Source organism: Equus przewalskii, chromosome 19, assembly GCF_037783145.1.
Source record: "Equus przewalskii isolate Varuska chromosome 19, EquPr2, whole genome shotgun sequence".
NCBI classification, from domain to species: Eukaryota; Metazoa; Chordata; class Mammalia; order Perissodactyla; family Equidae; genus Equus; species Equus przewalskii.
Genome location: NC_091849.1, coordinates 54,233,194 through 54,256,613, shown reverse-complemented (window position 1 = coordinate 54,256,613; position 23,420 = coordinate 54,233,194). Strand labels below are relative to the sequence as shown.

Sequence of the window (23,420 nt, the reverse complement as noted above, 5' to 3'; positions counted from 1 at the left end):
CTTGGTATGGATGGGTGGGCGGCCTTCCACCCCAGATGTGGGATTACCCTGGTGGGATTGAGGGCCCAGTTACCAGGTCTCTGTAGCAGGCTGTTCAATGATGAAGAGCCTCATAAACTGTGGCTTGGGGCAGGATTTAAGAAGAGTGGCTGCTAAATTCACCAGGATGTCTAGGAGTCGTTTCTGGGAGCCGATACTAAGTCTTTCTGCCTCTTTTAAATTTTAAGACAGCGGAGCTCCTTGCAGACTCTGAGCTCAAGACTAGATTTTAGGGCCAGTGTTTCTGGCACAGAATGGGCTCATCCATTCAAACATCTAGATATAAATTGGGACACTTAACTGGCCTGAAGGCAGCTTGGGAATCAAGTCAACCCTTCTTCCTGAGACAGAAGTCTGTGGAAGTGGTCCTAGACCGTTAACACAGTCTTTCCCTCCCAGGGTTATTAGGATGGACATCTCAGTGACTGTTACCTTAGGGCATTCACTTCTCTCTCCCCCAATCTGTTTAAAGTTGCAAGAGGACAACGAGATTCACAGCCCACCATCTCCACCTAGTCTCAGAGTGGGCAGCAGTCACCTGCATTTGGGAGACTTTTCTGAACATTTACAGGTTAGAGTTGAGAGATTTCCTCTGCTCGTCCTAGACTGACAGTGCTCAAGACACTTCTTCCAGTCCCAGGGAAGATGCCTAGGTGATGCTGATGTTGACGGGCTGAGAGAATGCTTTGATACTGCATTCAGAAACTTTGGGTTTGTACAGTTCTGTGTGGATTTGTACAGTTCTGATGATTTTATTTTTTTGGTAATAACTCCTTAAAAATCTGATGAAAACTATGCATCATGTCCCCCAAAAGAGACCCACATGTTTACTTCTCATTTCAGATCTCTGGAACCTGTCCATGAATTCAGGGTTAAGAACTCCTCCAGCAGAGATGGGACCAGCAAGAACAGGCTTCAGGTTTTTAGTTTTCTTCTTTGAAATGTAAACTCTACTGTATTCTAATTTAGCGTGTTTGTTGTTGTTCCTCTGTTTGACTCCATAAAGTACTTGGGGCTACAAAAACATTTGAAGATGTACTTTTCTTTCTGTTCCCAGATCCATGTCATGTCATTACACTGGGATAATGTCAATAATCTCTGGAACTGTGTGCTATTGAAACATCTTTTACTAATCATCAGTTACTCATCGCAATTCTCTGTCCTCCTTGGTACACTTGCTACCTCTGTTCTCTTAGTGACATTATTCTTTCAGGCTCTCAGCACGCTGATGCATCAGCATACAGATTATTAGCACGAAATATTTAATGCAAAAGTTCCAAAAGCATTATTGTAAGAAATGGAGAAAATTTAGCTATTAAATGTTCCTAGCATTTTCTTAAGACAATCTGGAATTTAATTCATAAACATTAGTTAATTAAGATTTTATTCATCTCATATTTGCTATGTAACTATAAATCTCCTACTTTCCTTTCCTTTTCTTTTTTCACATAAGAATGTGGAAATGCTTGTAACTTATATAGCAACTCTTATCTTGGATCTAGAAGCAATAACTTCAGCTTTCAAACTTGCTTTGTAAATTGCCCATTCTTAGAAATGGTGGAACTATTTTACACTATCTGAATAATAATGAACAATGCTGCTCAGTGATTTATAACTCTAAGAGCTCTATAATTTGATTTATGAGCAGCTCTCAAATTTTCCATTGGCAGTTCATACAACTATGAGTAAATTTTCTGGCCAAATGACTCAGTATTTTGCTGCATGACTAAGCCCACACTCAGTGTGGAAACTATACAAATGAATTCTATTTGCTTGCCGATAATAAATGATTACTTTCCAAAAACTGTCTGCAAAGCACTATAGAGTAAATGAATTCAATTATATTGACATTTTTAAACTCCCAAACTCAGCAGACTTTTTTGAGAAATATGTATGTTCACAAAAAAGAACATTTGTCCCCCACAACCTTACCATGGATTCCACAACCCATAGGACAACAAATCCTAAGTAGGCTCTAAAATTTCTAAAATGTTAAAAGAACAATTTGGAATGATTCCATGTGAAACATTATCCCTTACAAGGATGACTTTAAAGTTATTTTTAAAGTTTTTGTTCTGGTAAAGTGAATATAAAGTCTTTCCCAGGGAAGATTTGCTGAAAATATTTGATATTACCGCAAATAACATTGTTTTTCCTCCAAAAATTATAAATTTGAAAAGACAATAGTGATCCATCCACATGATGGTTCCCCTGATTGTGGTGGCTGGAAATGGCCTCCCAGACTCCATAGGTGATGGAAGTCCTTCCAGATGATGTAGCTTCTACACCTTCCAATACAAGAACATGCATATTGTTGACACAGGGCCTGGTCTCAGATTGCCATGAAAAACCATTTGGGAATAAATGGGCCACACAACACATTTCCTCAGTTCCTCCCAATTTCTCTCACGCCACTTAATTTTGAGAGTAAAAAACTTCACCTAGGAACAAGTACCAGGCCCTAAGTCAGTATGATTTATTTCTCATCATTTATTGCTAGAGCTATTTTTAGCTAAACAAAAAGTTTAGGTAAAATATTTCAGTGTAATATTTCAATGTCCTTGTGTGATTACCAGTTGGGTAATTTACTCACTTTCATATGGGGTTGTAATAAAAACTTACAGACAACCTGGGCTAATTTCCAAGGCACTCTTATCTTTCCCCAAAAGTCATTTTTGGAGTCTGAGCCGGAGTAGCCAAGGTTGGTGGGGAGGAGACCATGGGCAGGGAGCCATCAGCACTAGTCAGGGTCAACTTTAACTCTGCAGAGTCAAAAGCAGGCTGACAGCAGAAAGAACCAGTCTCAGGGACTCAAGGTACGTTCAAACGAATGGCCAAACCACAAATGCCGGAAGAATGCCGTCTTCTCCCCTCTTCGTCTCTTACTTTCTCTCCCAGCGATGGCTTCATCTCCCAAGTTCCCTAGAAACTTGTTCAAGTACCCCTATCCTGACTAAAGGACCTTTAACGGCCTTTATTCAGGCTTTAATTGTATTTCTACTCATCCCTTTTAGAGTTCAATTTCTCCAAAGATTGTAGACAATGGCTATCTCCTCTATTTTTACCTCCCACTCCCTCTTCAACCCATTAACATCTGGTTGCAGCCTCTCCCACTACAATGAATCAGTTCTCTGGAAGGTTTTCAGAGGTCTCCAAGTCACCAGTTCTCAGTCCTTGTCCTTCTTAACCTCCCATTTGTGCATCTGTTCTAGTAAGCACTCAATTGGAACACCTCCCACTTGGCTTCCACAGTCTTGCCTTCTGCTCTCCTTCTCCAAGCCACAAAGGGAAGCCATCTCCAAAGTTCTGATTCCGCTTCTTTCTATGGTCTCTCTTCCTTAGACATGTTATCCATGTCCTTGACTTCAGCTATAATTTATGTTGATGACTCCCAGTCTATCTCTGGTTCTGACCTCTCCACCCATGCTTCCACGAGCTTGCTGGATAATTTCACATGGATGTCTTTCCGACACCTCCACCTCAATGTGTATGACACTCAGTTTGTCATCTTCTCCTTCAAAACTGTTCCTCTACCCTAGCTCAAAACTTGAGTCATCTTCAGTTCCTCCCTTTCCCTCAATTGGTCGATACACAGCTTAGAGTAGAGCCTTCTCTTCTTCCTGACGTTTCCTCCTGATCCATAAATTAGGAACTGGCGCCACAACTTCCTACCTCTAGTGGAGAACTGCAGAAGACGTTTCTGCCATTTCATTAGAGCCCCTTACTCACTCTTGTCTTTGGGAGGTGGAGTGACTTCGTGATGAGGGAAATGGGGGAGGGCCTGCCAGCTTCCAATGGGCAGAGCTGATGTATAAAATGTCCCTTCCTACACATGGTCCTGCCTCTTGCTCACTCATGCTGCATGCCTTGTGAGTTGGAGAGTGTCAGGCTCTTTTTATCCTCTGGTCTGCGGGTAAGAAGTAGTACAAGTATGGCTCCTTCCTGACTTTGTGCTGGGAAGGCCTATGGTTCTTTACCTGTGGCTGGGTGGGCACGCTGAGTCAGAGAAGAAGGAATAACATGCCCCATTTTGGCCTTGGGTCTAAGCCATGTCCTTCAATCTGACTTTGCTCTGAATAAAGTTAATATTTTAATTTCCTTTGGCTCCTCATGTGTGTTCTCAGTTTGGTTGAGAATCCAAGGGGAAGCAGGGCTATACAAAGGATCTTCTACACGCCTGATGCAAAACTCTCTCAACTATTCTTCCCAACTCACTTATCTTCTCTTGGGTGATAGTGCTAACTCACCATCATAAAAAGTCAAAAGGTTACATAAACTGTTCCATTTTGATTTTTCATTTCTTTGCATGAAAGATTTGGCCATGGCCTTTCCTCCTCCATTCCTAACCCCAGACATTAAATTTTTTTGTGACTTTAATACAATGTCAATTATTCTTTTTTAATGAAAACCTAGCAGAATGAAAAGGTATGAATTATACTAAATTAACTTCCATAAAGAATTGATTGGCTGATTTAATATTTATTGAATTCCGCAGTGCATTAGGCATCACAGAAACACACAGAAAGAAGCAATTAATAACATGCCATTATTTGGAGAAGGAAATGATAAATTAGCAACAAACAAATCAGAAAATAACAAGGGAATCTAAATATGAAATTCTTTCAATGACTTGGTTTGCTTATTATTAGTATCCTTGAGATAACTCATGCAAAGAACAGAAATGAATGCAACTAAAAAGAAATATCTATAATCCTACTTGCCTGCCAAGAGAGATAAATGATGTTCTTGGGTGCACTTGAAACTTATAAATGGCTGCAGCAAGACGCAGGAAGATAACAACTGTGCTAAAGTAATAGCTCAGAAAACCATAATTGCTATTTAGTTGCTTTTTGTTGTTAAAAATGCAGTGTGGGGCAAACTGGTTACTATGCTGTGTTTGTGGTCTTAAGACACGTTTCAAGGATATTTAGGCCATTTTTGGCTCACTCACAAATTTTAGTCAATGAGAAGTAGAAAGTAAAGATGATCTTCTAAATTCAACTAGTTATTTCTCCCAATGTTTGCAGAAGGCTAATTCAGTTTGGTTGCTGTTTTAAATTATTCCACCAGGCCACTGTGAGTGGATGCGGTAAAGAAGTCTTCTTTCCTGATGTGCCACACAGTGCAGGCTCTCAGGATTCTCTTCCATAACACCTGCACAGCATAGGAATGCTGTCTCTCGCCGCAGCGGGCTGCTGTATCAGGAAACCTTCCAGCAATGTGCACACGATGCAGGGCTGCCTGTCAGCCCTGAGTGGCAGGGAATGAGGAAGCCTATCCTGACCTGTAGCAGCCTACATTCTGACATTCAACATTCCCTTATAAGGGGGCGTCCAGCAAGCAAGGTCCTTCCATCTTCAACCCCAAACAATCAACTAAGATGCAACACGTCAACAACTTGAATGTTCATTTTGTTTCAGGAAACAAGTTTTACAGAAGAAAACTTCATCCGTTGTCTCCCAGGTTTATGAATCTGGCATTTAAGGACGCATTAGGTAATGCCTTGTTGAGTTTCCTTTAATACTGACACACACTCATGTTAAAGGCCTGAAGAACATCAATGGTTAAGCTTTTCTGCAGAGCTGTACAGCTGATTTTGTACAGTTAGAAAGCAACACTGACCTTGAGATCCTACAAGCAAATAACAAAACTCGAGTATTGTCATCGATTCTCTGCTTTTCAATTTTACAAATTACTTCTTTATGACGCAAGTTCTTCAGTTTCCTAAATATTCCACAGTTGAGTCCACCTCAGTAATCAGAAACTCCAAAAATGCAGTAATGTGTTATAATGTGTTACTCTGTCATCATAACTGCAGTTTCCTTATGTGAGTTAATAAAAGCAAACAAACGAAACACAGCCCCACGCAGGGAAAGCCAGCCTTGCCTCGGGAGCAGCTTAACGCGGCGGGGGCCCCGGGCCAGCCGGCCAAGGCCGCAAGATGCCGCAGCCTGCAGGCGCCGCAGCGGCTTCCTGGCCAGGTGGCCCGGGCGGCCGCAGAAAGGCGCACTGCAGCGCTCCCGCCATACCTTCTGCCTTGGCATCGCACCAGCGACCACTGTCAAATTTCCCGGCCACCAACTCTACTGTACTTTTTGCTGGTGATGAAGAAATGGGAGGGGGCAGGAGGGAGACAAGAGGGAGTGTGTGCATTTGAAGTGTGACAGAGCATTCCTTCCTCACACTCCCTAAAAGATTTCTCCTCAAAATATTTACAAGCCAATCCCCAACTTCCCTCATCTGCCAGTTCCCTAAAACGGAAATTGCCTCTCCCTTCAAACGCACTAAACACGGCAAGGTTGCACGGTGAACGCATGGATACAGGAGGATGGAAAGTGCCCATCTCTCGGCTGCCAAACAGCGCCAAGTTTGGGGATGGACCAGTTCACGTCTGCAGAGCGGAGCGTCCTAGTGGGGAGCGCTCCCAGTTACAGGGGCTGGGACACGGGTGGGCCTCCCAGCCTGGAGGACCCCAATTCCCAGGGAAGGCCCTTCCCGGCGTTCACGCTTCAGCGTGCGAGGGACCCCCGCAAGCAATAGCTCACCCGGCTGCATCCTCCAAAGCCCCAGCCTCGGGGCGGGGCGCGGGGAGGTGGGAGGTTGGGGTAGCACCGCCTGGAGGCTCCCGCCAGCGCCTTACAGTTTCCCCCCGGCTCCTCGGCGCCCCCTGACGCCGGGCTCCCCGGCAATTCGGCCGAGGGAGACTGGAGAGGCGGAAGCCCCAGGTGTCGGGGAGTGGAGAGGCGCCCGGCCGTGCAACCGCGGACGGCGCGGCCGGGCGGGCGGGCGGCCCCGCGGGAGGGCGCTGGGCGCTCAGGCCCGAGCGCAGCCCGCGGCCGCCGCCGAAGCCGCCGCAGCCATGTCCGCGCGCCCGCGCTGCCGCAGCCCGGCCGTGATGTCATCCGCCGAGCCCCCGCCGCGGCGCCCCATTCCCGCCCCCCGCGGGCCGCCGCGGCTGCAGCCCGGGCGCCGCGGCCCCGCCCCGCCCCACGTGCGCCCGACTCCGGGATGCCGAGGCCGGCGGCGGCCGCAGGGCGATGCGCAGGGCCCGGGTGGCCGCGGCGGCAGCAGCGCTGCTCCTCCCCGCCCGCCGCGTCCCCGGCGGGGCTGCGCCCAGGGGCTGCGCACAGACGGGGGCGGGGGCCCCGGGGAGGGAGGGGGGAGGCTCCCCGCCGCCAAGTCCCTGCCTCGTCGCCGTCTGCTGAGTCATGGCCAGCGCTCCCCGCAGCCCGGGCTCACTCTCTTAGGGCGGCAGGCGCGGGGTGCTCAGCCATTGGGCTGGGCGCGGGCCGCGAGCGCCGGGCATGACGCGCTGAGCCGCGCTCGCCCGTGCCCGCCGCCCCGGCGTGCGCCCCGCGCGGGTGCCTGTGCCGCCGCCCTCCAGCCCCGCCGCGAGCCGCCCCCGCCTCGCCCGCACCATGATCGCCGCGGCTTTCCTCGTCTTGCTGCGACCCTACAGCATCCAATGTGCCCTCTTCCTCTTGTTGCTTCTGCTGGGCACCATCGCCACCATCGTCTTCTTCTGCTGCTGGCACCGCAATCTCCAGAAAGGGAGGCATCCGATCAAATCGGTCTTTTCGGGTCGTTCAAGGAGCCGAGGTAAGACACGCCACCAAGGGCTTCTCCGGGCTCGGATGAACGGTTAAGCGGATTTGGAGAGAGAAGCCCGGCTCGCTCCCGTCTGCGCTGCCGCCCCTTGCCCCGTCGTTGCCCACTCCCCAAGTTCAGTATGTTTGCTGTCTAACGTCCCTTGCCCCTCTTGCCCTCACTGTCTTCCTCCAATCTGCCGGGTCGGGATAACCACGGCGATTCCGGGAGCAGGGAGGGGAGGAACGGATGAGGATTCTTAGTATGTTTGCTGAAGCCCGAAGGGTAATTGGAGCCGGGTCCCGGGCTGCGGCAGCCTCCCTTCACCCATCCGTCGCTGGAGCTTAGGGGTAGGAAAGTAAGGCATGGAGAGTTCGGGGCTCCCCAACTACCCCAGAACTTTCCCTGAAACTTCTCGCGGAGAAATCACCTAGAGACCGATGGCCTAGTAACCTCCCTGCCCTACAGGATGTCCCCACTGAATTCAGGGCGTCTGGAACGTGCCTTCCCGACCCTTGTCCCCCAGGTAAGTCACTAGTAACTGGGCAGGTGAAGAACAAGGAGTTAAATGAAGTCTCGTTTTTCTCTTTTCTCCCCAGATGCTGTTATGAGATCTCACCACTTTCGTTCTGAGGTAATTTATTTAGCGCGCACGCTCAAGGTCAGAAGAAGTTCTCTTTCCTGAGTACCAATATTAGTCATAGGCGTGTTTAAGGAGCCAGTAGGGCGTTGAATGGCGAGCATGCTGCCCCCAAGCCGAAAGTGACGTTTCTTTTTAAGCGAGTCCCCAACATTAACGCCCAGCGAACGGTTTTAGCATGTTCCTTGTGTAGTGGAGCCGCTGTGCAAGAGAGGGAATGGCAGCCTCTAACAGCACTACTGACCTTAGGACCTTAGTCACCGGGTGGATCTCAGCTTCGTTTACAATCTGTAATTTCCGGTGAAGCTGTCTGGGTGCTGTCAGCTGGCTGTGGTTGTTCACTCGGATAACCAGCGACAGAGGAGAGCTTTCAGGAAGTTAGCGCAGAGCAGTTTGATCCTTCTGCATTTCATTTTAGACTTTCAAGGTTACCTTCCTATTCACGCACAGAGCTCTCCGTGTTTTATTGGGGCCCTCTGATGATTTTTGCCAGGTGATGGTGGTGGTGATCCGGCTTTATCTGATCATGTGTGCTAGTCTGTCCTCTCAGAATGTGGACCATCCCTCCGTGAGCAGGTGACCTGGGTGCAGTGAGTAGGTGGGACTGCTGTAGGTCCAGCTCCTCTGAAGAGAGAAAAATGACCAACACAAGATCTCCCTGATCCAGCATTCCTTTATGAGTTTCAGGCCATCTCCGACTTCGTGTGAGATGATTTTCCCTCTTTTGGGAGAGTTTCACACAGCTGGGCTTGGAGGCTACTGTACCAGTGCTTGATGTGGGTTCCTTATCTCAGCAAAGACTTTATAGTTAGACACCCTCCATTTACTTGCTGTTTACCTGAGAGCTTATCTCACGTTTCGTTTCATTGGTTAATCAGATGTTTTATTGCACCCTAGATGTTTTGTTGGGCTCTGGTTGCTTGAAAGCTTTGGCTGCAGTATTGTAACATTATTAGAATGTTGCACAATGAGTAATTCTTCTGCATGTGGCCTGGAGGGTGAGAACTCTCTGCTCAGTTTTGGATACTTAAGAGAATAAATTAACCAGTCAGGTAATCAGAGGTTCCATTCCTAGCTTTACACTAACTGCGTGGTGCTGGAAAACTCTCCTAACTTCTCAGCCCCTCAGATCCCCGTCTGTAAGACAGGACCAGCAGTACTTTGCAGGGTTGTAGCGGGAGGGCGGGTTTACAAGTAGTTATGTAAAAAAGCCCACTTAGTTCACAGGAGGCATTCAGTACTAGGTCACTGTCGTTACATTTTGTAAGGATCAATTTTAAAATGTGTAAAAATAAAAGATGTTTGCCAAACTTAAAATCTTTTAAATTAATTAATGCAAGTTTATGGGAAACAACATAAACCATGTCTATTATGAAGCAGCACTTTTTGAATATCTCATTAATTAGTAGAATAACTCATTTAAATGTGAACAAAAAATAATGGTCGGGGTACAAACATCACAACTCAGGATTTTGATTTTAAAAAAAAGGAAATTACCAGTTCCATACATGTAACTGGATGTAACCAGAATAATAACCCTGTTATGGCTTATTGTATTAACCATCAGGCATTTTAGCTAAAGCACAAACGGAAAGAATGAGATGGGGCTATGTCTTGTTTAGCTCTCTCTCAGTTAAGCATTTGTCCTGAGCTTGCATTTGGTTAGGAAAGCTGCAAGCACTTGTCTAGTGCCTGAACTCAGTTCCCAAAATTCCTGGTACAGTTTGGCATCCTGTCTGTGTTTCATATTTGCCTCCTCTGCTGCCTGTGAGCTCCTTGAGGCATGGACTGTGTCTCTCGTGTTTAGGGCTGTATCGCCACTGCCTGGTACATAGAGGGTTCTTAGTAAATATTTATTGCATGAATGAAAAATCCCTCAGTGGGTGCTGATTCTCGTAACTGGGCAAATAGAATTGAGTTGGGCAGGAAAAAAAAGCACATCGTCAGGACATTGCTCAAAATTCAACATTTGCAGAGTCTTAACTCATTTTATATTTCTAGGCTTTTAAAAATTGCCCTGGAGTTTGTATTAAAAATGTAAGTCACTAATTATAACAAAATGGATTTGCTTAGAATATTTTTTCCCCTAGAAAATTAAATGTAGTATTAGCTTAGTTTGTGGATGGGCTACCTCTGTTCCTTTTCGTACCAAGTTCCTTGGATAAACTACTCAAAAAATGTTATTTTATAAGTAAAAATCCTGAGACTGTGTTGCGTGAGAATGTCATATTTCATCATGGTTTTATGTTTACCGCAAATAAAACATTCTCCCTTAAGGAAAATGTAGGGAATTATTTTTTCTTCTCCCTTTCTATCAAAGTGCCATTTCCTGCAGGATTTTCTCCTTGAGAAATATCTCTGAATTTTTTGGATGATAGCATATTAAAAAATTAGAATTTGAGTAGCATAATGGATAGTCGTGTTGTTGCTTTTTAGCAGTAGCTGCTACAAAATAATTATCAAAGAAAATGTTTTGATTTTCTGACAAGTCATAATCATATTGAACTAAGAAGGCAGTGTCTTCTGTTCCTCATTCCAGTCTCCGTAAGTGGATAATTCACTTCCAGCATTTCTGTAGTGGTCAAATGAGGAAAATGAGTGTAGGATCTGCTGACTCATTTTGAAATGGGAAAGCTTTGGGAAAGCTCTCGAACACATGAAGAAGTTCAGCTCGCACTTTGCTGCTTTACTTGGCAGAGGATATTGCTTCTGCCACCCACACACCCAGGAAGGAGGCCAATTGGATGGGAATTTCGGGATGTTCCTTCCCAGGTAGTCAGAGAGTACTTCTCCCAGGAGGAAAACCATGGCATCAGCACCCCGTTGCTTTGGGGAAGTTCTGCAGCGAGGAAGAAAGCCACAGCTCTCGTCTGAGGAATTCTTCAACTCAGTTTCTTCCTCATGAAGCTAGAATTAAATAATATAGATGTTTATAAGATGTTTTGGAACCATAACCACCAACGGCCCTTTTTATTTTCACATACTTGCAAACTCATCTTTACTGGCTTCATAGTCCTCTAAATTTTAATAATAGCATATGAGAATGTGAAATTATTAATCCATCCAGCAAGGGCTGAACCGTATAACCCCAATTCACGGACAGATAAAAAGGCCCAATTAGGTGGTTAGAAATATGTGTTTTATGTATGAATCTAAAGAACTTATGCAGTATTTTTTTTTTTTTTGGTCATTAACAGCTAATGAAGGGAAGCGATTTCACGTTGATGTAGGACACAGACTAGAAACCCAGTGTTCTGGGTATCTAAGAAGTGTGCTTTTCCTGAGGATTTATAATGTTTTCTGCTGTGACTTTACACAATGGTTAGCTGTTACCCTAGACTCCTGTGGTGAAGATCAGGTAGTGACAATCCTGATTTTAGGGAAATTTTGGAAAGTGATATGGGTAATTGAGGTACCATTAGATTATGAGAAAGAGTCCTGGGAGTACTTCAGGAGAATGAAGACAATTATAATGCCCTTTGAGAATACCCAGAGTGAACAGCCGTAAATGATCCCCATTCATCAGCTCCGTGGAATAAGGGAAGCCTTGTGTGGTGTCAGGAGGGGGAAGAGGGTGTTTTATGTGTGTCAGGATTTGAGTAAATGTCTTCCCTTCCCCTTTCAGGTCAAGGCATCAAAAGAGTTAACTCAAGCAGTTCCCGAAGAGTCACGTAGCCAGATGAGGACTGAGTAAGACAAGAAGTCCCTGGCTACAATTGTCTGCCTTGTGGTGGTGAACTGTGTCGCTCACAGCTCAGAGAATAATATACCCTAAATTCTCAATGAAAGAGAGAAGCTAAGTCGAGGGAATTTTTAGCAGACATTTCTTTCAAAGCTGAATGGGCAAATCCTTTAGGTTTTTCCAGTGATTATCCAAATTATCCTAGATGAAAGGCTGGTCCACACAAGCCTCTTGGCCTCATTATGTTCCTTGAGTGTCCCTGTGCCAAACAGTGGAAGAATGGTCAGCAGAATAACCATATTTCACAGCTTCTCATTAATTTGTCGTCTTTCATTAAGAATTACTCAATTTAGTGGATTAGAGAAAATGATAGTTTATTATTTAGCTATCTTTTACAATTACATTACCTTTACAAATACATTTTTCTACTTAGAGTTAAATTCTAGGTCAAAATTAATTTATACTAATTAAATCAGTCTTCAGTTGAACTCTACGCATGACGTAGTGTTCATTTAGCTTCACCCAATTCTTTGCAAAATAAGCACATTTATGTTTTCATTGTGGGTGAGGTAGGATGTTGGATAGTGGGGCTAACAAAAGATCTGAGGAATAGCCCCTGTCCTTGACGATTACTTCTAGGTCACTCCCAATACAGTGCTGAAATTTTATAGTTGCTGGCTTCTTCTGTTACAGTAACTGAACTGCTGTGCTGTTTCCCACTATGAATCACAAATGTGATGAGAGCATCAGAGGCCGAGATGTACGAGTACAGCCAATACGTTTGTAAAGAAGACAAATTCACCCTATTCACAGAGCTTTATTACGCCAGTCGCCACTACCATATAATTTACCCTTACTTTAGCTGCATGGCGACAAAACAGAATGCTGAAAGCAAAAAAAAGAAAAGAGGACAAATCGCGCTTTTTTTTTCATTCCTTCAAGCCAATTAAATGCAATCTAGGTGGAATTGAAACAAGAGCTTTTCCGGAGAAGTGTGAATCTTTGTCTAACCTTAAGCCTCCAGAATGACTCTTTTTGAGATTTGATTTACAAAATAGAGCCAGGCTAATAACAGCAAGTATTGGTTTAATGAAAGGAAAGCAGGACTAAGAGTTCAAAGTCCTGATTTGGGGTTCCAGCTCTGCCACTAACTGTGTGATCTTGGTTGAGTCTCTTAGTGTCTCTGAGACTTAGACTTGGTGTTCTCACTGGGAGCATGAGGATGATCTCTGAAGCCTCTTCCAGAAGTAACAGGCCAGGTTTCTGCTATGTGCAAAGCATCATGCTAAAAAGGCATTGTGTGAAACATGATTCCTGCCTTCTGGGAGCTTAAGGCAGGTAAAGATAAAGATATAATTAGCATTAATATCAAGCAACAAATTATGTGTAGAAAAGGAATGGTTGGAAGAGTTCTGATGAAATGATTGCTTCTAGCTGGGGTGATCAGAGAAGGCTTCTAGGAGGAGGTGATATTTATGCTGAAGCATGCAGATGGGGTTGTCCCTGGCTAGGCAGAGAGGGAAAGAGAGCAAACCCCCAGGCCAGCCGCAGAATTTAGGAAGGCACATGGCTGTTTTCAGAGCTCATAATATGCCGATAGAATTAGAACAAAGGATTCTTGAGTTTGCATAAAGGAAATGGAGCTGGAAAATGTAAGTCAGTGCGAGCTACAATAGCAGTAATTTTTGTATACTACTTGACGGTTAACAAAGGGCTTTGATATAACATTATTTTATTTGAACACCTCAGGAGGGCACCTGCTATGAGCCCTCTCAAGAGAGGTGAAAAATCGCCTTTTGGTTTCTTTTCTGGCGACTATAGCACGACAGTCCGATCACTCTTTTTCACTCTCCTGGAGAATGAAGAGTCGTGGCCTCTGCTGCAGAGGGCCTGGGAGGATGACCGGCTGTGGGCCTTTCCAGTCACCCTGAAGCTGCGTTTGCAGGGTACCATGTTTTTCAGGTCCATGCTCAAGCATCATTGGGTTATATTTTGACTGCAGACCCCATATGTTTGGGGATTTGTGACAGCCTGCTCACGTGTTCAGTGTGGTCATTACAAATGCTAAAACAAAGTATAATAAATGCAGGCGATTCATTACGTCCAAGGCCAGTTTTGTCAACTAGGAAATGTAGTTTTTGAAAGGTTTTGAAATGTGTGTCTCTGCTTTTCAGCTTCTTCCTTGAACATCCCTCTCCCATAATTATTCTTCTAAACGTGTATGTCCTCCCTAGACCCTTGAGCCTGCTCCTTCGCCCTCAGCCAGTGACTTTCGTCTCCTAACCCACAGAGAACATCAATACCATCAAGAAATAGCACCTTAAACGTCCTGCCCTTACAAACTAAATGGCGTCTTAAACGCCCTCCCAGTCCGATGAAAATGCGTCAGTCCCCCATACTAAGATTTTATGCTTATGTCGTGAATTCCTTTCTTCCCATTCTTGAGGGTGCTCCATTAGTCACCCCCTCTTTTGTCTTCTATTGCTTCCTCTCTGCTGGCTCCTTTCCCTCACACGTGAACATCAAACGTACTTCCTTTTCAATACAATACAAACCTCCCTATACCACCAGCTCTTCTCTTGGCAAGAAAAGTTTCCTGGAAAAGGTTCTGTATTTGTCACCTCCTGTTCCTCACCTCTCATTTATTTCTCAACCTAGTATAGTCTGGCTTCTGCTGTGCCTACTTAAAAGCACTCATGCTTAGCTCACCGGTGATTTCCAAATTAAGTCAAATGTTTCCATCTTTAGCTTAATTGACCTCTATTGTATTTGACACTGTTGGCCAGTGATCCCTTCTTGAAACTCTGTCTTCCAGCTTTTTGGACAATACTCTCTTCATCCCCCCCCCCTTTTCTGGGAGTGGCTCCCTCTGTTCCTGCGCTGGATCCCCTTTTTGCTTGTATGTTGATGTTCCAGTCCACCCATTTCAAATGTACAATTCAGTGGTACAATTTCGTGTGTTCACAGGGGCCTGTGGCCATCACACAGTTTAATTTTAGAACATTTCCATTATCCCCCCCAAAAACTCCATACCCATTAGCAGTCACTCCTCACTCCCCTCCCACCTCCACCCCCTAACCCTACCTAGGCAAGCGCTAATCTCCTTTTTGTCCTTATAGATTTGCTGGGCCTCGTTTTTACTCATCCTGTTCAAGCTTTACTTGTAGGATCTCACCATGCTTACTTTTTAGTCTACCTCCATATAATGTGTACTCTGAAATCGGTATCTCAAATTCAGATGTCAGTCTTGACATCTAGATACAGAGAGTCAACTGTCTTTTCCTCATCTTCACACGGAGGTACCATAGGCATCTCAGACCGAACACTGAACTCATCAGTCTCTCTCCGGATCTGCCCCTGTTTTGGAGAGTGGCACTAGCTTCTACTCTCTCGTAGCAAGGAGTCTAGAGATGCTGCAGGCTTTGCTTAAGCAGCTCTGCTGTGTCATTGCTGGTATATTTGGGATAATCCTGGCCTTTCCCTCATGGTTGCAGGGTGGCTGGCACAGCTCCAGACATCATGCCCAAATTCAAAGAAGGAAGGACGGGAAGCGGCCGAATCAGCCAAGGAAGGATGTTCATCAGGAAATCAAAATCTTTGCCAGAAGCCTTTCCAGTTAGATTCCGTCTTACACTTCGCTGGTCAGAACTGTGCTGCAAGGCCATCTCTCACAGCAAGGAGAGTTGGGACGTCAACTTTTATTTTTCCCGGCTTCCATAGTAGAGGCAGACAAGGGAGAATAGGTTGGGTAAGGCGCATTCCCCCACCTGCTGAAAATCCTTCAGTGGCTTCCCGCTTCCTTCAAGGTGACAGAGTGCAACTTTTTTAATGTAACATCAGAGGAATCCCGATACTTCTGTTGTTGTGGCAGTTCTAGTCTAACCGTTTGCCGACACTTCTTAATAATTTTTCAAACGGACCATGATCTGAAGATTATTGTTTTTATCCACGTTATTTTCAACCGAGAAAGTCTCTCTTTTTCTCCTTTCCTCTCATTGCCCCCCGCTCCCCCAGTAAGAACAAAAATACTCAGGCACAGCAAGCTGACTCCAGCTCTTCTTCAAAATCCAGTTCGTAGGGCATCTCCTTCAGAAAACATTCTCGGCTCCCTCTTCATCATCATAATTGAGGTTTCTGTTTGTCTCTCCTATAAGATTGTATCTGAAGGTAGTCTCAATCCCTAGTTCTTAACTCAGGGTCTGACACAGAGTAAAGCTCAGTAAATGTTTGTTGAATGAGTGAATATTTGACATTTTCTACAAGTCAGTTTAATTCTCTATTCTCATGAATTCTGTAACTTTGCAAATGTTCTTGTATCACTCTTTTACTTAAGGGGAAAGAGACAGATGCTTTTCATTTTTTATTTCAGACACACTCACAGTTATGCCTTAGTTAACATCCTTTGTTTACTTTGAAAATACACAGATTCAGACACTTTTAAAAATGAGTTGAAAATATTCCCTGATATTTTTATTCATTATTGAAGAAATTTTCATACTTTGATGTGAGAATTTTGAACAGAAGTTTTAATATTCAAAGTTTTCATTTCAATTTATAATCTGAAAAATCAATATGCATAAGTAGATTTTGAATCATCTTGTAACCAGTTTACCTTATCACTGGTATCGTCACCCAATTCCAGTGCCTGAATTTATGTTTTGTTTACAATCACATTGGTGCCAAGTGGTATTGTTTTAACTGTCATGATCTTAAGAGAAGAGATCAGGGGCGATTTTAATGTGTAATTTGTGTGTTCGTGCCAGGTGAGGGCGAAATGGTATGCTTTGGTAACCTTTGTTCAACTAGTTTTGAGCAGTGTGGTGGTAAATTTGAATAAAGAGAAAAAGAAATACCAAATATCAAGATAAATATAAAATACTGTTTTATTCCTCTTAATTTCTCTTTTTTTAAAAGCTTTTTTTTTCTCTTAAAGATGGGCACTTGAGCTAACAACTGTTGCCAATCTTTTTTTTTCTGCTTTTTCTCCCCAAATCCCCCCAGTACGTAGTTGTATATTTTTTCAGTTGTAGGTCCTTCTAGTTGTGGCATGTGGGGCGCCACCTCAGTGTGGCCTAATGAACGGTGCCATGTCCACCCCCAGGATCTGAACTGGTAAAACCCTGGGCTGCTGAAGCAGAGTGTGTGAACTTAACGACTCACTCATGGGGCCAGACCAACTTAATTTCTTTTAAATATATATAATTGTTTAAATCACAAATTATAACATTTTTGCGGTTTATGATGTATATAGAGCCTTGACAACTATAGTGTGGAGAAGTGCAGGAGAGTAAATGGACTCCCTATGCGACTTCAAGATTTCCACATTTTATCAAATGGTGTATTAACTCTAAGGAGAATGAAAAGTTAAGGATGCGTATTTTAATCCCTACAGCAACCAATAAAAAATAATGCAAAGCTGATAGATAAACCAAAATTGAATTCTAAAAAATATCCAAATGATCCAAAGAAGGAAAGGATGAAGGAACAAAGGAACAAAAAGTGGGACAGACTGAAAATTAATAAGATGGTAGACCCAAATCCAACCATATCAATAATTACATTAAATATTAATGGACTAAACACTCCAATTAAGAGACAGAGGTTATCAGAATGGATGAATTATAAGACCTGACTAGATGCTATTTATAAGAGATGCACTGAAAGACTCAGAGTGAAAGTGAATGGATGGGAAAACATAAATGATGCAAACCATAAGCTTAAGAAGATTAGATGGCTGTGTTAATTTCAGATGAAATAGATATCAAGGCAAATAGTAGTAACGGAGATAAAGAGGGTGTTACATAATGATAAAAGGGCTAATTGTTCAGGAAGACATAATCATAAATATGTATATACCTAATAACAGAGCCTCAAAGTGCATGAGTAAACATTGTCAAAATTAAAGGGAGAAATAGATAATTTTGTAATCATAGTTGATTATTTTAACATCATTCTCTCAGCAATTGATAGAACATCCATACGTAAAATCAGTAGAGATATAGATGATCTTAATAAGCCCATCAGCTATCTTGACCTAATTGGTATTTATAGAATACCATACATGACTCATTCACAAAGAAAAACTGTATTCTGGGCCGTAAAACAAGTCACAGTAAATTTAAATTTAAATTTAAAAGGATTGAAATCATATGGAATATGTTCTCTGATCATAACACAATCAAATTAGGAATCAACAACAATAATAGCAACAATAATGATAATAAAAAGCCCCTCAAATATCTGGAAAGTAAACAGCAGGCTTCTCAATAATCCATGCATTAAAAAATAAACCATAAGGGAAACTAGAAAATATTTTGAACTGAAAGATAGCGAAAACACAGTATCTCAAAATTGTGGGATGCAGCCAAAGCAGTTCTGAGCGGAAAACATATAGCTTTAACTTCTTGTATTAGAAAAGAAGAAAGGTCTAAAATCTAATAAATTTTCAACTTTAAGAAGCTAGAGGATAAAAAAGGCAAAGTAAACACAAAGTAAATAGAAGGAAGGAAATAATAAAGATAAGAGCAGACATTGATGAAATAGAGAAGAAACATATAATAGAGAAAATTAACAAAGCTGAAATTAGTTCTTTGAAAAGATCAGCGAAGTTTGTAAACATTTAGCTAGACTGGTCAAGAGAAAAACAAAAATCACTGGTATGATATGTGAGAGTTTTAAACTACAGAACCCACAGATATTAAAAGAATAAGAGAATACTGTGTACAACTCTATGCCAAAAATTTTGACAACTTAGTTGAAATAGACAAATATCTATAGCCCTCTAGTTATCCATACTTCTGTCCATCCAACCTGTGCATATTTCATCCTGTCTTAGAGCTGCTCTAATTTCCAGATTGAATTCTGAAATAGCTCTCTTTGACCACACACCCACCTGTCTCTGCACCTCATCACGTTCCCCTCATGAGTTTCCTTCTTACCTTCATCAGGACCTCTAGTCCTAAATCTTCCCTAGGTTTCAGCCTGTCAACACTTTCTGCCTTAACTTCACTTGCCTGTCTGCTTGGTGTAGACCCTTAATCAAGTAATTCTCACTTTGCTGGTACAGTTAGTTCCTCTGCCTCAGTGACTTTGACAGTTCCCAGACCTGAGTCAATTTCATTGACTGCTTGTCTATTCTTGTGCCTAGGAGGCCTATCCTTATTGGCTTCTTCACAGAACTCAGTCATTTGGTTCGTTGTGTTATCCAGTAGTCATGTGTGCTCCTTTTAGTGTATCAGTTAGCTTCTGCTTTGTAACAAATCACTTAAAACATTAACTATTTAGCTTACAATTCTGGGGATTGGCACTTTGAGCTTTGCTCAGCTGGGCAGTTGTTCTGATCTAAATCAGGCTTTGCTCATCACAGGTGGAACAAACTCGTGTGTCTTGGTCGGCTTCTGGCCGACTCACAGTTTTCCTCTACGGGACTCTCCTCTTCCAGGGAGCCAACCCAGGTTGGTTCACATGTGGTTAGATTCAGGCTTCAAAAGCAGCAAAGGTGGAACTGCGTGAGGCCTCTTGAGGTCTAGGCTCTGAATTTGTCTGGTGCCTCTGCTCACACATTGTTTTGGCCAAAGCAAGTCACAGAGAGTGGGGGAAATATAATCCTGGTGGGAGGAGCTGCGTAGTCTTGAGAATGCTTTTGCAATCCACCATAATCTTTTGATTTATCTCTAGTTTGCTGCTGTCTACTCTCCCCAAATCACTCATTTTAAGCTTTTTCTGTTGTTATCACTAGACAGTCTTTTCCGGTATTTTGGCTTTCATATATATGGAGATTACTTCCACCTGAAATTTCAAGGCCTGACTCAAATTTTCAACAATTTTTTGAGGTATCATTTGTAGTGTTAGAATACTTTCTATCACCCCAGAAAGATTTCTCATGCCTGTTGGCAGTCAATCCCTTTTCCTCCCTCTGGCCCCACAAAACCGCTAATCTGCTTTTGGTGTCTATAGATTTGCCTTTTCCGGACATTGCATATAAGTGGAATCATATAATATGTAGTCTTTTGCATCTGGCTTCTTTTATATAGGTTAATGGTTTTGAGGTTCATTCGTGTTGTAACATGTATCACATTGTAACATGAATCAGCAGTTTGTTCATTTTCATTGCTGAGTAATATTCCATTCTCTGAGTATACCATACTTTGTTTATCCATTCACCATTTGATAGACACTGGATTTTTCTCCTAATTGTTAGCTCTTATAAATAATGCAAATTTTAATTGCTTAAAATCCCTGTGTGGACATATCTCTTCATTTATCTTGGGCAGATACCTAGGAGTAGAATTGCTAGCTTGTATGGTAAGTTTATATTTAATTTTTTTAAGAAATTGTCAAACTGTTTTCCAGAGTAGCTGTCCAATTTAATATTTTCACCAGCAATGAATGAGGGTTCCAGTTTCTCCACATCTTTCATAATACTTGTTATTATCTGTCTTTTTGATTATTCTAGTGGGTCTGAAATGGTATCTCTGTAGTTTTAATTTGCATTTCCCTAATGATTAATGATTTTGAGCATTTTTCCATGTGCTTATTAGTAGCTTATAGATCTTCTTTGGTAAAATGTTCAAAGCTTTGCCCATTTTCATTTTAGTTTTTTACTTTGTTAAAATATTTAGTTTATTTCAGTGTATATTTTTATCTCTCTACCGTTTCCATTTGTCTGACCACCACTACTACCACGTTCTATCATAACATTCCATACATACTTAAAACCAAGCAAAGGGTGGAGTTCCACTGTTAAAAACTAAACAGGCATTGTGGACAACACATTCTTGGCGATGGAACCTGGACAACACTTATCAGACACAGTAGGGCAAGTTCCCGTACTGCATTATAAAAAGGGCAGCCGGATATCAACTGTTACAGAAATGAAATAAGATGGAAGATTATAACAAACTGTTTAAATTGTTTTCTTAAGGAGACTTTCTCCACTGCCAGAGATGTTGAATAGTCTCCTCGTCAGTCATCTGGAGCAATTCTTCGCCTAGTTGATGATCTTGGCTTCCACTTTGGGAAGATAACCACTCTTTTCTTTACTTACTTGCATTTTTGCTTTAATGCTTTCTACAGAACTAGGTCCTGTCTGTGTTTTAGGAGTTTTTCCTGTTTCTTTTGAAGGATTTTTGAACTTATCTTGGTATTGATGGTTTGGAGTCTTTTCCGTTCTGGTTTGGTTTTTGTGCATCTTCGGCTAGAGTATCTCATACAGATTTCTTTACTGGAGCTTTTTCTTTAGCTTCCTCATCATCTTCCTCATCATCTTCATCATGATGATGATCATCATCTTCTTCGTCATTATCTTCGTCTTTTTCATCATCATTATCTTCATTAGCAGCAAGTTTAGCTTTCTTCTCTGGAACCTCGCTACCACTTCCAGGAGCAGATCACCTTCCAGATATGCTTAAGAGTTTCCCATCCTCCTCCTCTTCATCTCCTGACTCTGCATCTTCCTCCACAGCTACTAAGTGCTGTGCACTAATATGCACAGGCCCTGAACCACACTTCAGCTGTAAGACCATAGATGGTGTTATTTCAAAGCCCCCAAGGGAAACCATTGGCTGTACAGACATTTTCCAAATTGCCAGTGTTGCTTTAATTGGGCTGCCCTCGTAATTCTTTGCCCCTGCTTCAACAATATCCAGTTCTTCCTGTGCGCCGGCCCATAACTGACAGTTCTGAAAGATAACTGGTGCTTATTTTCATCATTTTCCACCTGACATAATAATCTTTGTTGGCCTTTAGTTCCCAACCGAAAAGATAGTTCTGGGGCCTCAGTGGGCTCATGTTTGTGGTGGCCAACACTTAGGTGAGAGAGAAGGCAGACAGAGATGAATGATTGCTGTTCCAGAGAACAGCTGCTGAGGACAGAGTCACACCACAGCTAAACTTTGTCCATTTTTAAATTGGGTACTGTGGCTCCTGATTGAGCTGTAAGTTCTTTATATATTCTGGATACAAGTCTGTTAACAGACATATGATTTGCAAGGGCTTTTCTTACTTTCTGTGGTTTGTCTTTTCATTTACTTAATGGTATCTTTTAAGTGCAAAAGTTTAAAATTTTTATGAAGTCCGACTTATCAATTATTTTCCTTTATGGATCATGCTTTTGGTGTCATATCTAAGACCTCATTGCCTCACCCCAGGTCATGAAAATTTTCTGCTATGTTTTTTCTAGAAATTTTACAGTTCTGGTTCTTAAATTTTGTCTGTGATCCATTTTGAGTTTTTGTCTCTTTTCTGAGCTTGTGAATTATTGGTATTAATTCTATTAAATATTTGATAGAGTTCATCAGTGAGGCTATTTGAAGCTGGTGTTTTCTTTGTGGGAATATTTTAAGTTATCAATTTAAAATTTAAGTATTCAATTGTTTCACTTTTTGTATGCCCCTTCAGATTTTCTATTTCTTCTTGAGTCAGTTTGATAATTTGTTCATTTTATCTAAAGTGTCTAATCTGTTGGCCTGATAGTGTTCCCTTTTACTCCTTTTAATTTTGATAAAGTTGGTAATACTTTCAGATTCCTTTTTTGTTTGTCTAGCCAGAAAGTCGGGGCTCTCGTTATCCTGTTCTGTTGCACACTTCTGTGGCCCTTGTGACCAGGGCCAGGCATCTGGAAGAGAGAGAATATAAAGTGATGAGAGTTTGCCCCACTCTCTTGGGATCAGAGAGGAAGGTTTCCTTCCTAAGAGTGTTGGTTCCTGTCCCTTTGGGATTTCTGTGGGATTGCTTGAGCGGTTGGGCTGAAGAGAACTCAAAGAAAAAAATGGGGGATTTCTGAGATTCTGTCTGAGTCTTAAGAATGCCTGTTCTCACTCCTCAAGCAGGAATAAGGGGGCTTTTCCTGGGGGTGTCTGTCTGAGCCTCAGTACCCAGCTCCGGGTTTCAGGCTCTGTGCTGCTATGTTGCATTCAGGCTGGAGGGTCCTGGAGGTCAGACCGCAAACTCACCACTGGTTTGGTGGTACTTCAAATTCTGACTTTTTACTTCAAACCCTTTGCTAGTATTTACGTTATGAAATCCTCAAATAGCTGCTCAGTGCGTTCAGTTGTATAGTTGTGTTCATTGGGAGACATATGCTTGTTCTACTTGATTGTAACCAGAACCACGATCTGTTTTTAATTAGTCTGTTCCCCCTCCACCTTAAGCTCAGTACTTTTCTCTTTTTACTTATTAACTATTTGGAAAATCTTGTAGCATTTTGCCATCTAGCAAGATGATGCTGGTACACTGTGTATTGCTACACACAACTCATGCAATCCTGAAGATTCCGTTTATTTCATCATTATACAGAATTGTTAGGAATCTAACCTCAATACATTTTCGTTTAACAAAAATTATTTTTTCTTTTTGTCCAATCTCATCATTCTCCAGGTTTTCTGGATTTCCCTCCAAATTCTTAAAACCAAATAGATTGAGATTAGAGAATTACCTGCAGATTTTAGAGAAAACAATATACATTTCATCATG

At 42.6% G+C, this 23,420-nt stretch overlaps 2 protein-coding genes, 1 long non-coding RNA gene and 1 pseudogene across 35 annotated transcripts in view; 2 read left to right on the top strand and 2 right to left on the bottom strand.

Annotated features, from left to right (window-relative positions):
- The window catches only part of LOC139077522 (uncharacterized), a 66,461-nt gene extending 60,567 nt beyond the window's left edge, over window positions 1-5,894 (top strand). The window contains exons 7-8 of the long non-coding RNA XR_011530144.1: window positions 883-958; window positions 5,110-5,894. This is a non-coding gene — a long non-coding RNA (uncharacterized lncRNA). The remainder of the gene's footprint in view (window positions 1-882; window positions 959-5,109) is intronic.
- The window catches only part of BEND6 (BEN domain containing 6), a 55,914-nt gene extending 48,239 nt beyond the window's left edge, over window positions 1-7,675 (bottom strand). For 6 of the 12 annotated variants that reach the window (XR_011530137.1, XR_011530139.1, XR_011530140.1 and 3 more), the window contains exon 1: window positions 6,585-6,722. The gene's annotated coding sequence lies outside the window, so the exon portion shown is untranslated. Of the gene's footprint in view, window positions 1-6,584; window positions 6,725-7,456 lie in introns of those variants that run through there. The other 6 variants (XR_011530138.1, XR_011530142.1, XM_070586352.1 and 3 more) reach the window with 3 other exon arrangements.
- DST (dystonin) overlaps window positions 7,168-23,420 on the top strand; it is a 440,625-nt gene continuing 424,372 nt past the window's right edge. For 14 of the 22 annotated variants that reach the window (XR_011530133.1, XR_011530132.1, XR_011530131.1 and 11 more), the window contains exons 1-2: window positions 7,458-7,638; window positions 8,226-8,287. Coding sequence is in view for 19 of the 22 variants with exons in the window: in XM_070586307.1 (XP_070442408.1) it covers window positions 7,458-7,638; window positions 8,226-8,287 (243 nt within the window). In the remaining 3 variants the exon portion in view is untranslated. Of the gene's footprint in view, window positions 7,639-8,225; window positions 8,288-23,420 lie in introns of all 22 variants that reach the window. The other 8 variants (XM_070586335.1, XM_070586342.1, XM_070586311.1 and 5 more) reach the window with 4 other exon arrangements.
- Window positions 20,925-21,737, bottom strand: LOC103549398 (nucleophosmin-like; annotated as a pseudogene).